The sequence below is a fragment of the Typopeltis vanoorti genome, chromosome 3 (genome assembly GCF_054136105.1).
Source record: "Typopeltis vanoorti isolate ZY-2024b chromosome 3, IOZ_Tvanoo_1.0, whole genome shotgun sequence".
Taxonomy (NCBI): domain Eukaryota; kingdom Metazoa; phylum Arthropoda; class Arachnida; order Uropygi; family Thelyphonidae; genus Typopeltis; species Typopeltis vanoorti.
In genome coordinates, this window is record NC_143551.1 from 30,752,850 (window position 1) to 30,766,604 (window position 13,755).

General features: G+C 36.7%; 1 protein-coding gene across 2 annotated transcripts in view; it reads right to left on the minus strand.

The window, feature by feature from the left end:
* The window catches only part of LOC150108019 (large ribosomal subunit protein mL62-like), a 104,894-nt gene that overhangs the window by 24,470 nt on the left and 66,669 nt on the right, over nt 1-13,755 (minus strand). For both annotated transcript variants that reach the window (XM_090415519.1, XM_090415518.1), the window contains exon 5: nt 5,997-6,160. In XM_090415519.1, coding sequence (XP_090271645.1) covers nt 5,997-6,160 — 164 coding nt within the window. The remainder of the gene's footprint in view (nt 1-5,996; nt 6,161-13,755) is intronic.

The following is a 13,755-nucleotide window of genomic DNA, read 5'->3' on the forward strand; positions in this document are numbered from 1 at the left end:
CCTGAAGTATCTTCAGGACTGAGGCAACTCGTGGTAAAGGTGGACCAAGCTCTCATCACTCCTTGTCTCAGTATCTCCCATAATGCAAAGCACATCTTGTGGACATGTATAATGCTATGCATTAAGGGAAGAGCTACTACCCAGACTGGTTTCTACCTTTACTGAGGTCGCGTCAGTGGGAGCCAGACCTAGAAGCAATGGAGAAGTCCTTAAAATTCTGACAACCCTCAATAAATTCAGATCATATAAGTGCAATACATTGGAAAACTCACATCAATGACCAAACATACCTGAAACAAAGTTCCAAAAGAAGCTTATCAGCATACCTGAGCAGCAGCTTTTAGAACCATATTCTTAACTTGTTTTTCCTTGATTTGATCTCACTTATATAAGCTTGTGCTTATCACTTATCTAAACAGGTGACAATGCATATGAAAGCTTTAGCTAAGTAGAGACATACGTAGAACTGTGAAACTGCATGGTAAAGGAATCAGAATATCTTAAAGAAGCTATATCAGGCTGCAGCCCCAGACTTAGAAGAATATATTGGATGAATAACACTTTAAAAGCTAGGTGAAGTCAGATTATGAAAATGAGTTAGCTGAACATGCCAAGAGAAATATGAGAGATAACTATATTGCAAATAAATGGTGGAAAAGTGTCAGAGGCAACTAGAAACAGCTGAGTTGGCAAGCATTCATATTGGTAAGGTATACAATCTGGGCAGATCAATTAGTTTTCTAGATATTGAGTGGGGAAATAAAATGCAAGGACACAGGCAGATAAGCAGAAGTATTAAAACCATTTTAATGGACTGGTTCAAATACAGTAGTCAAACAGGATGGAATATTAGCACAGGTGCTGATATCCCATTACTACAGAACATTTTGGTGGAGATAAATACCACCTTCATGATATGAAGGTGGTATTTATCCTAGTCCTCGTAATAACTATCCTAGAGGACACATCCCAGGGTGGCAGATAGGGGAATGCCTCATAGATGTGTGAGTGGTAGGAGAAAAATGAAATACCTCCTGTGAATGAACAGGCAACAGCAATGTCTGATCCATACTGGGTGGCTGAAAAACAGCATCTATTTTCCCAATTTTAGGGGCAGCTACATGAACCATTAGGAGGCTTCTTGCCTTGGATTGAACCATCCTCTTAATGGTTCAATGGAAACATCAGTTCAGTTCAGCAGTGTCAAACATTTCAAGGAGCAGACATGAAATCAGATCATAGCTTAGTGACTGCCGATACGTCCACATTTGCACCAGATTTCAATCATGATGATGAACTGACTGTAAAAACAAAACATGATGGAAATCTGGTGTAATGTGGAAGTACAAAAGAAAAATACAATGTGCCAGCTCAGATGTTACTTGGATAAACAAGATCCACATACCCAAATGAGTGAATGGAACTGGATCGACAAGTCAGCTAGCGAAAGAAGTGCAATAAGAGTAAAGTTAGCAAGAGACGTTATCAGTAGGAATACGAAATGCAATGAAGTGATAAATCAAAGTAGTTGGAGGAACAGTGCACAAATATCAGTATGATAATCACCTTTATCTATCTGAAAACCAAATAATAATCATTTCCCATTTCAAATCCCCTAGGTATTCTTTATACCAGTATGATGATATTACCAACAATAAGTCAACAAAACTGTTTTCTTACTTCTTGTGTGTGTTTGCATGCATGCAGGTGTTCTCTCCATGTGAATTTATGGGCACCATTATGTTCAAACATATAGTTAGATAACCATATTTTAAACAGATCTCAACCAAGGACTTAGCATTACCTTTACTTTTTCTCCAAAGTATCCCAAAAACAGAGCGTATGAGAATAATTTAATACTCAAAATATTTATGGTAAACATTGATTACACTGGCCAAGAAAAAAAAATTTTTTTTCTGCTGATTATGATCTGACACTTGTTTTTTACTAATTTGGGTGCACTGATTTCAAATATTAAACCCATTTTTCTCTATCACGTCAGGTTTTTCCTCTATGGCATTTTCTTTTTGATAGTTTTAAGGAGGCAGTACTATTTAGAGGATCAAAAAAATCGATTTTTTAATATTATTTTCTGAAAGTATGTACTTTTAAAAATCTGTTCCTAACTTTTTATCAAGAAATTCGAAAAATTCCCGAAGATATAGCCTATTATTCAAAGCGGTGCGCAGATCAGAATCAGAGCGCTCACCGCCCTCGCTTGTTAGTAAACGAATAAATGCGTAAGAACCTGCAACGACACGTACTGGCGCTTTGAATGCGAGAGAGGCCGATAACCGACCTAATACATTTAGGTGATGAAAAGTAGGCGATGACAACTGCCTGAAACAAATGAATGCTATATGCGTCATAGCAGACAAAGAACGATCGAAATCAGTCAATTGTTAATCGATCGTGAAAGTATGATGAGCGCTTATAACATTTCAATAAAGTCTCTGGTTTTTTTTGTCTTGTTAATTGCATGTTAGTCGGCAGTGAAGAAAATACATCATGTCTACTACTACTACTCGAAAATGTGTCAATAGTGTAGATTCCTTCTGCTACATTTGTGGCAGCTTTACTATTCCCAGTCAAAAGACTAATATCACTGATTTCATTAAGAAAGTGTACTTTGCATACTTTGACGTAAAACTTGCAGATCAGGACAATTCATGGGCTCCAAATAAAGTGTGTAAGTCATGTGTAGAAAATTTACGACAGTGGAGCAAGGGAAAATGCTAAAAATTAGCTTTTGGCATTCCAATGATTTGGCGTGAAACCGAAAAATCATGTAGATGATTGCTATTTTTGTTTAGTTCAGACTTCTGGTTATAATAAGAAGAATAAGAAAAAAATTGTGTATCCAAATCTCGACTCAGCAATTCGGCCAGTTGCTCATTCCAATGAAATAGCCGTGCCAATTTATAAAGGACTTCCTTTACTTGAGAACGAGCATGATCGGGATATGCCAGATGTTCTTGAGGAGCAAGACCCGGATGATTTAGACAATGAAAATTTAATTTCTAGTTCTGGACTGCAACGTTTTACTCAAGCGGAATTGAATGACTTAGTAAGAGATTTGGGCCTATCAAAGGAATCATCGGAATTGTTAGCTTCAAGATTAAATGAAAAACTTACTGGAGCAAGATACGAAGATAATTTTTTATCGTAGCAGGAAAAGTAATCTTGTACAATATTTTAAACGAGTGTGGGTTTCTTTACTGTAACAATGTGTCAGGTTTACTAACTGAAATGAGTGTTGTACATTATCATCCAAATGAGTGGCGTTTATTTATCGACAGTTCAAGCAGAAGTCTCAAGTGTGTCTTACTACACAATGGGAATGTATATGGCTCAATTCCTGTTGGCTATTCAGTCCACATAAAGGAAACATATGAGGACATTAAAAAGGTTCTGAAGTTATTAAAACATACAGACCATGACTGGATCATCTGTGTGAATCTTAAAATGATTCACACAGAAATAAGAACTTTTTACTTGGCTTTCAAAGAGGATATACAAAGTTTCCGTGTTTTCTATGCTTCTGGGATAGTCGAGCTAGAAACCAACACTGGAGTCAGAAACATTGACCTCTTAGAATATCCTTAAATGTTGGAGAACAGAATGTTATTAATCAACCTTTAATCGACAGAGAAAAAATCATTTTTCCACCTCTACACATCAAACTAGGTCTTATGAAGCAGTATGTTAAAGCTTTAGATTTACAAGGCGACTGTTTCCAATACATATGTGAAAAATTTCCACGACTTAGTTATGAAAACATTAAAGCCGGTGTATCTGATGGATCGCAAATTAGAACTTTAATGAGAGACCCAAATTTCATCAACTCTATGAACGAAATTGAGAAAGAGGCCTGGACTTCATTTACGATGGTTGCGAATAATTTTCTTGGAAACAAAAAAGCGTGCAATTACAAAGATCTAGTGGAAACAATGCTTGAAAATTTCCCGTGCCTAGGTTGCAACATGAGCATAAAGCTTCATTTCCTATACAGTCATCTTGATTGATAGAATTTAGGTGCTGTAAGCGATGAACAAGGTGAAAGATTTCATCAAGACTTAAAAACTATGGAAGATCGGTACCAAGGAAGATGGGATTCTCACATGATGGCCGACTACTGTTGGAGTATTCAAAGGGATTGCCAAAACAGAACACGCAGCAGAAATTGCTACAAACAAAAATTTATTCCCTAAAACTCATGTGTAAGTAAAATGGTTATTTTTTTATAAATATTCTTGTAATTTTTAATGAATATTGTTAAGTAATTATGTATCTAATTATCGGCCTCTCTCGCATTCAAAGCGCCAGTACGTGCCGTTGCAGGTTCTTACGCATTTATTCGTTTACTAACAAGCGAGAGCGGTGAGCGCTCCGATTCTGATCTGCGCACCGATTTGAATAATAGGCTATATCTTTGGGAATTTTTCGAATTTCTTGATAAAAAGTTAGGAACAGATTTTTAAAAGTATATACTTTCAGAAAATAATATTAAAAAATCGATTTTTTTGATCCTCTAAATAGTACTGCCTCCTTAAAATTAGCAAAAAGAAGACGTGATAGAGAAAAATGGGTTTGATATTTGAAATCAGCGCACCCAAATTAGTAAAAAACAAGTCTCATATAAAAGTCAGCAAAAATTGTGTTGGACTGTGTTATCTGAGGATTAGCTGAAATGTGTGAATACAAAGATGACAAATCTACAAGAGAAGGAAGTCACTACTTGGATGCTTGGTATGCAAAAAAAAAAAAAAAAAAATTGAGTGGGTATGTGAGAGAGGAGGGAAGAAAGGAAGTAGCAAATCATCATTATGACAACATTCTTACAAATTACTCCAATCATCCACAATTTGACCTGAATTATGTGGTATAGCCACAGAACTTGTCAATAAGTCCATAAGTTCTTCATTTCAAGTTGAACATCAACTATGCTAGCTCTCGTTCCTCATTTCAAGTTTGTGAAGTTTTTTTACCTCAATTAATGATAGAACTCATGACGACATTCCCTTGAATATTTTTTACCACTGTTTTGACACTGCTCATTTAATAATCTTCCAAAGCATTCTTTATATATATAATATCAATTCCACACATGAGAGGTTGCGAAACCTATATGCATATTAGTGTGTGTGTGTTGGGATCTAGAGAATACCCTTCGGATTTTATATTTACCTTTTCTGATTTCTTTGATACATTTTGCCAATGTTTACATTGATGTTTATCTTCTGTATTCTTCTTACCAAAATTTTCCTGAGAGCACCTGTTAACTTTCCAGGAACTTACAGTATGATTTTTTGTTTGCCTGAACTGCCCTAGCTTCTTGAATCTACCACGAAGTTTAGATTTTTCTGTTCTTATTCTTACAAACGACTTCACCAGTCCTTTGGCTGAATCAGCTAGATTCCTTCAATTTTATCAGTGGTACTCCATTTGGTTCCTATTTTCAAACTTTTTTTTTTTCCTAATAATATTTATAACTTTGGAGCCCTACAGTTCGTGTCTGAAAGCTGCAATGATTTGATTCATTTTAAAGCATGCATACGTTTTCTTCCCCCCGCCCCATATGATATTCATTTAATATTTATTATACAAAAATAAATGAATCACTCCTTTATTACTCATGCATCCTGAATTATTTATGAAGATATCACTATCAACAATAGCATAGTTGAAACTTTTCTTATTTCTTGTGTATTATCTTCATGTGAATCTGTGTGAAACTTTACTCTGAAACATTGTCCTGAACAGAAATCCAGCTGGCACTTTCCATTTTTATTAGCCTTACTATTTTGTCCACATTTTGGCAAAACACTTTGTTACTGAATTCATTCCCTAATAATTTAGATTGCCAACAAGAACTAGCTTTTCTCTAATGTCTCTAAAAAAAAATATGAATTCTTTCCTAGTACATCTTTCTGTGAGACTTGACATATTACTTATTCATATAAATCTTATTAATACAAAACTGAAAATTTGTTTACCTTTCTTTCAACTTTTGTTTAGTTTCATCAGATATTTCAGGAGGTGGCTTTGAAGCTTCTGAAACTATACTACGAATCTTTTCTACACAGTCTTTGACATTTAATGATTGCACTCTGGTTTTTTCTGAAGTTAGAATTAAATAACCATTCTTGCTTAACTTGTGCTGAAAAATATTTTTCATGTAAATATGCGTTCAAATTGAAATCATATAATAGCCATATAACAAATCATTTTAATATTCATGGGAGCCTATCACATGACTGTGATGGGCTCCCATGGCTGTGACATGGGGAATCTTCTGTCACTTTGTCTATATCACAAGTTCAAAGGGACTTATGCTTTACAAAAGTTTACTTGATAATCCTTCAGAGGGAGGAAATTGCTAAACAAATGAGTAAATTCACCTAGCCATGCTGTACTATATAACTAGCTATGAGCAGCTAAATGAGAACCCTATATTAATATTCATGCCTTCAATAAACTAGAGCTAGCAATTTCTAAAACTCTTAATGCCAATTTCCTCAAACTCACTGTGTTACTGTCAAATATATATAATTCATAACTGGTAATTAGCTTATGGAATTAACAATGCATATAAAGGATATTAATTACAGGCAACTTTAATGAATAATTTCAATATTTTGGCAATGTCACGTTGCCATCTTCAGGAACATAAAAATATGGTATGTGCACGCAGAAACGTCCCAAAAAATGGACTCCCAAAAATGCATAAACAAAATGTGCCATACAAAATGTGTCGCCAGTATAGTATGTGAGCATTTTGGCTAAATGTTTGGCTAATTTATATGTGGGGGAATCAATGCCATCCACTATGGGATGTAATTAATTCCCCCACATATAAATTAGCCAAACATTTAGCCAAAATGCTCACATACTATACCGGCAACACACCATCACACATAAAAAACTCAGCCCACTTTAAAGCCAGTATAGAAAATCTCTCACTCCAACACACTGACATAATGGTCGGTTTTGATGTCTCCTCCCTATTCACTAATATCCCACTGGAAAAAAACCCTAGAGCTCATCCAAGCCAAGTTTCCTCCCGATATATCAGCCCTATTTCCGTTCACAATGAACTCGGGCTAATTTGTTTGGCAAGGAAAATTCTACATACAGATAGAGGGGACATCCATGGGTTCACACTTTCCCCACCCTTGGCCAACTTCTTTATGGAGACCTTTAAAGAGAAAGCCTTAAATTCTGCCCCACAAAAACTCATTATCTGGCTTTGATACATGGATGATGTGTTCGTATTTGGCCACATGGCTCAGATACACTCCACTCCTTCCTAACACACTTAAACAACCAACACCCTAGAGTCCAGTTCACCTTAGAAAAAGAGGAAAACAACACCCTCCCCTTCCTAGACACTTTAATCACTCGTCAGCTTGATGGATCTTTGGTTTTCTCTGTTTACAGAAAACCTACCCATACATGCAGATACATTCACCAACAATCCCCCCCCACACACACAACAATATGGGGTTATAAAAACACTATATAACAGGGCAAAATTAATCTGCTCAAATGACGATGCTCTAACCACCGAACTAAACCACATCCTCAACACTTTCTTAGCCAATGGCTATAACCCCAAAAAAACACTAAAACCAATAAACCACAGCCCCCTCCCCTCCACAATAAAGATTACACTAAATCTATCACCATTCCCTACATCCAGGGCACCTCTGAGAAAATAACCAATATCCTCAAAAAATATGACCTGACTTCTTGTTATAGACCATATAAAAAGTTGGCATCCCTTATCCGTTCTACCAAAGACCAACCACTTCCCCTAGACCTACCTGATATATACCAGGTCCTTTGCAGCTGCAAATTATTCCACTTTGACCAAACAGGCAGGACAGCAAATATCAGGATTTCAGAACACAAAGACTACATCCGGTTTCACCAGTACAGCCACTCTGGGCTGGCAGACCATGCCTTAGATACCCACCATAGAATTCGTTGGAAGAAAACTAAAATAATACACTGCAGCAAGTTCAAGTACGAAAGATTATTCAAGGAATCATCAGCAGCTCTAAAAACGTTCCAAACCTCAACAAATTTGGGTGCATGAAACTACCGCAAATTTGAGAGACTTATATTATGAGAAATTCAGCCCAACAGCCAAGACAACCCAATTAGCCCGCCAGAGGGCACCATTAGGACTTTAGGAACAATATTAGTTTCTTGCCTTCTTCCTCATCTGCTTTTGTTAATGCCTGCGTGCACATACCATATTTTTATGTTCCTGAAGATGGCAACGTGACGTTGCCGAAATATTGAAAGTTACCTTTAATTAATATCCTTTACATGCGTTGTTAATTCCGTAAGCTAATTACCAGTTATGTATGACCAACATATAAGCCTTGCTACTAGAAATATATATAATTCAGTTATTCTACAGAATCAGGTTATTTCAGTTAAAGCAGTGGTTCCCAAACTTTTTTTTCGGTTCACGGCACCCAGAGTCAGAACATAGGCCTACCTAACAGTTGCAGTGAGCAGTTATTTCAGTGAAAACATTGGAACATTTCACGGTGCCCCAGGGCACTGCAGCACACAGTTTGGGAACCACTGAGTTAGAGTATGAAATAAGAATTTTATTTCATACTTTATCTAGATAATTTATGAAATAACTAGGTATTCTATAGAAAAACCAAGTAGCACTAGACGTATACAAAAAGTAAATATTGGTTGGTAAAATGTTGCAACAGTCCATTATATTCCTTATTTTTGAAATATATTTCAAAAATAAGGACTATATGAATTTCATAAACCTAAAAGAATGATGAATATAATTAACGAACGCAATATTTTGAAAGTTTATTTTTCACTTGGTTTGACTATAATAAATTTAGTTTAATCCTTTATCCTAGTGTGAGCAAACAAAGTTTGCACCAAAAAGTATCTTCAGGACTGGAGTAAGGTAGTACAACATCAGGCAACTCGTTGCAAAGGTGGGCAAGCTAACATCACTCCTATCTCAGTATCTCCCATAATGCAAAACACATCTCCTTGCAGATATGTACAATGTTATGCATTAAGGGAAGAGCCACTACCCAGACTAGTTTCGACCTTTATTGAGGTCTCTTCAGTGGGAGCCAGACCCAAGCATTAGCAAGGTCATCTCTACCTATAGGAGTTGCCAAACGGTGTGCCACCTTTTTATTAAATTACTCTGGATTTAGAGAAAGATGTTGAATATTTTTCACTTGGTTAGACTATAATAAATTTAGTTTAATCCTTTATCCAAGTGTGAGCAAACAAAGTTTGGGCCTGAAAGTATCTTCAGGACTGGGATAAGGTAGTACAACAGGGTAAGGTAGTATAGGTAGAGATGACCTTGCTAATGCTTCTGCCTGGTATCTCCACTTGGGCCTGGCTCCCACTGAAGAGACCTCAATAAAGGTTGAAACTAGTCTGGGTAGTAGCCCTTCCCTTAATGCATAACATTATACATATCCGCAAGGAGATGTGTTTTGAATTATGGGAGATACTAAAATAGGAGTGATGTTAGCTTGCTCCACCTTTGCAATGAGTTTTCCAGTGTTGTACTACTTTACCCCAGTCCTGAAGATACTTTCAGGTGCAAACTTTGTTTGCTCACACTTTGGATAAAGGATTAAACTGAACACAATATTAAAAATAATGTACTATTGTAAATTCCAGTTTACATTAGTAGGTTATATGGTAGGGTGTTGCCAGGTCTCCAGAAATATCACTTAAATCTACTGGTCACAAAAAAGTTTTACTCACCCATAATATGAATTGTGATAAAAGGTGTGCGTGTATGTATACACACACACCTAGTCTAGCCATAACTACTGTTACAACTTGAACAGCAAACAAACCTTTAATATAATGGTATATCATTTACGGATCACACATACAACATGCATATAGCATCACACAATGTTTGAAATATCCTCCCTTTTGCCTTCCCACACACACACACCCAGAGTCTGTGAGGCCACATATCAATGGCAGCATGCACATCTAATGGAAATGTTGCCATTGCTTGCTCAAATCCACCTTCAGGATGGTGATGCTGGGGTGTCATTTCTTGCAGACTACTCTCTCAAACTCCAACCACAATTTGAAATCCAATGGATTCAGATCGCAACACATGGTCAGGCACATTTGCCTCCAACCAATGTTGTGTGGGCATCACTTTGTGTACAGGAGCTGAGTCCTGTTGGAAGGTCCACTGCCTACTGCGAAACAAGGTGTTCAGGAGCCATACCACAGGTTCCAGCACGATGTCTTGATACACTTTGGCAGAGATTTTTACCCCTTTCTCACAAAAACATAACTTGGATACTCTGATACGTCACTGTGCAACCATCTGAGGCATATACCTGATCGTTTTGGCAGTTAAATTACGTCATGGCAGTTAAATTTTCAATGATGAAAATCTTATCTGTGAATAGGATATATCTGTGTTGTTTGCATACTACAAGAGAAGTGCGTTTGATTTTATCACCCTCTGTCACATAAGTTGTGGTGTTAGGATGTAACCAGTAGAATGACGACAGGCTCTCATCCTGAAGTCATCAGTCAGTACATGTGAGATTGTTCTCTGCGAAACGTTCTTCTCTCGTGACATCACTTTCTGCATTCTCACAGGATTACAGCAGAGGCATGCCTTAACATTGCTTCCTAACGCAGCATGGTCGACCAGTTCTTTGGCAGTCAGATACATCTTCTGGATCATTATAATGGTTAACAGTCTGATACACAAACATCCTACTGATCCCAAATGTTTTTTAGCATGTTGAAAATAACAGGTGGCTGTATTCCAACCTTGTGAAGTGCTATTAAAGCTAGATGACTGTCATAATCTCATCACTACATGTTAACCCATATAGCTAGACAACTCTCTCTGTCTCTACTGATAGATACACAGACATCAAATGCTCACAGCACCACTAACAAAACCAGACTCGTGTAATTCTGTGGGCAGGGGGGGGGGACAAGTTGGGAGGTGCAGAAATTGTAACAGTGTTTATGGCAAGACTGTATACTGTATATATAATATAATAATATATTATGGAACATCTTTAACAGAATTTAAAACAACTAGATTTAAATTATATGCAATAATTTGTGAAGTCTGGCATGTCTCTCTTTTTGCCACTGGTCCTTCCCCGCTCTCCTCCAGTATGTTACATGCCAATTCTGTTCCACTGCATGCTAACCAATTACCAGTCTTCCCATGACAATAAGAACTTGTCACTGAATTTGCAGAATGGTGGACCCCTCATCAAAGTACACTACAGCTGAGTTTTGGAGAATAATTATGTAAACAAATGTCTCTTTTGATTTTTATCTACAGGGTGTTCGGGATAAATTTGACATATTTATAATTAATTATCTTTTTCCGTAAGTTACATGTATTAACACACACTTCTCTTCATTTAAAAGTTTGGACCCTTCTTCATTCATATACAAGATGTCAGAAAGGATGGATAGCTGGAACCCACCTGAATCATGGAAGAGAATAACTTGTATCATGATGATTCGTGCCCACCATCAAAATAAGGATATTACGACTGCTGCCCAATGCTCCCTGAATACAGTAAAAACAATCAGGCATGAACTAGAGACTTGCAATGGTGACTACGAGGATGTAGCAAGAAGAAAGATCCCTAGCAGACGATCTGATTGCGTTCGTACAGCAGAATTCCTCGCAAATCTGCAGGAACAGGTGTTGAAGAACCCTGGCATTGGAATTCGGGCTTTGTTCGTGGAGTTGCTAACTGTAGTCAAGCCCTGGATAACAAGGGTAGCCAATGGTAGGCCGTATGTATGGCAGCAGGATTCGGCCCCTTGCCACACCTCTGGGAAAAGTCAAAAATGGTTGTCTGAAAATTTCTACGACTTCACCAGTCCAAATGTTTGGCCTCCAAACTCCCCAGACCTTAACCCCATGGATTATTTTGTATGGGGCGCAGTTGAAAAAGACACCAATCGCACTTCCAGTAATACAAAAGCCCAGTTAATGGATAAAATTAAAACAGTTTTTGCGGCCCTTCCCAGGGAGACTGTAGCATCAGCTTGTTCGAGGTTCCGAAGCAGAATTGAAGCTGTGATCGATGCTAATGGTGGTTATTTTGAGTAAATCTTGTTGATAGTATTGTAATTAACTCTGCCTGTAATGTTTTTTTGTCAATTCATTAAATTTAATAGATACAAAGAAGATTTTCTTTTTCCTTACGAAACTGTCAAATTTATCCCGAACACCCTGTATGTGTTGCATATAAAAGACGAGTTTCTTCTGATTTGAAATATCTGAAGAAGCATTTAGAAGAAGAATCACTACTGAAGTCTTTGATTACCTCGACTAATTTTTTTTGTTTAACCACATCAGCAGAACTACTATTGTACATATAAGTTCTTGAAGTCAGTAAATGGTTTATTGAATTTAGGTTTATAATAGGCTGCATTAAAAAAGGCATTTCAGGTATTCAAACATTTTAGAATCTATCTTTTTTTTTTTTTTTTTTGGAAAGTAGCTAGAGTTTCCCTGAACTATTTCTATTAAAGTCTATGTCACAGCATTTTTTTGTGAAAATGGCATGTCTATGTAACCTAAATGTCTCCACTTTAAAAATGCCTCAAAAGCCTTGTAGTAATCTAGCATTTCTATCAGCAGTCCCAAGATAATTTTATACATTACAGGATGCAACTTTCTCTTCATAGAATAACTACTTGAATTCTTTTGAACTGTTTGTCTTGAAGTCCATCTCGATAATTTTTCATTGATGACACAAAAGAACTGTTGGATCCAGTGTTTTCAATATTTTCTAGTCCCTTACCTCTGCCATCAGTTTTGCACTTAAAGGACAAATAAAGATTATAAAATCAATAGAAAATGTCATAATTAGCAATATGAAGCTAGACTAACTTTTCACAATATGTCAAGATGATCCTGTCACAGACTTAACTTTGCAAGATATTTCATCATTAAATTCCTGATATGTATTCTCAGGAGATGTACAGGATATTATGGTAGTACTACATGTAAAAAGTTATAGAAATTAAGCTAATATTCCTCCAAATTAATCTGTTATCTGTCAAGACTTCACATTATTAGAGCTTATATTTCTGCCTTCTAAGGCACTTTTTACTATATCAATCTACCTACATCTTGGCCTTCCTCTGGATCTTTTTCGAACACTTGTTTTGCTAATCTTTCCTCTCATATTCTATTTAAGTGACCATACCACCTCAGATTAGCTCTGCTAACACACTCCTGAATGCTAATAATATCAAGTTCCTTCCTAAAATCCTCATGTTTAAATGTGATATACTGCCATCGATGCCATCTATTCACTTCACTAATCTTTCTCAGAACTCTCATATCTGTGGTCTCTAGTCTTTGATCATTATTCTTGTTGAGAGGCTTATACGCTGGTTAAACATGATAACTAATATTTAAGGAATTGACAGCGTATACTAGACATATAAATTAAATAAACTTTAATATATATACTTTCCGATATTTCGGCGAACGTCACGTTGCCATCTTCTTGGGAACTTATTACAAAGACACGTGCACACAAGTACTACATAACAGCAAATGAGAACTGAAGCTAGGAAGCTAACGTTTTCCTAAAGTCCTGGTGGTGCCCCCTGGCGGGCTATATTGGTGGTTCTTGGCCTTTGGGCTGAAGTTCTTCTGATATTTGTTTCCCAAATTTGGGGCAGTCTCATGCATCCAAATTT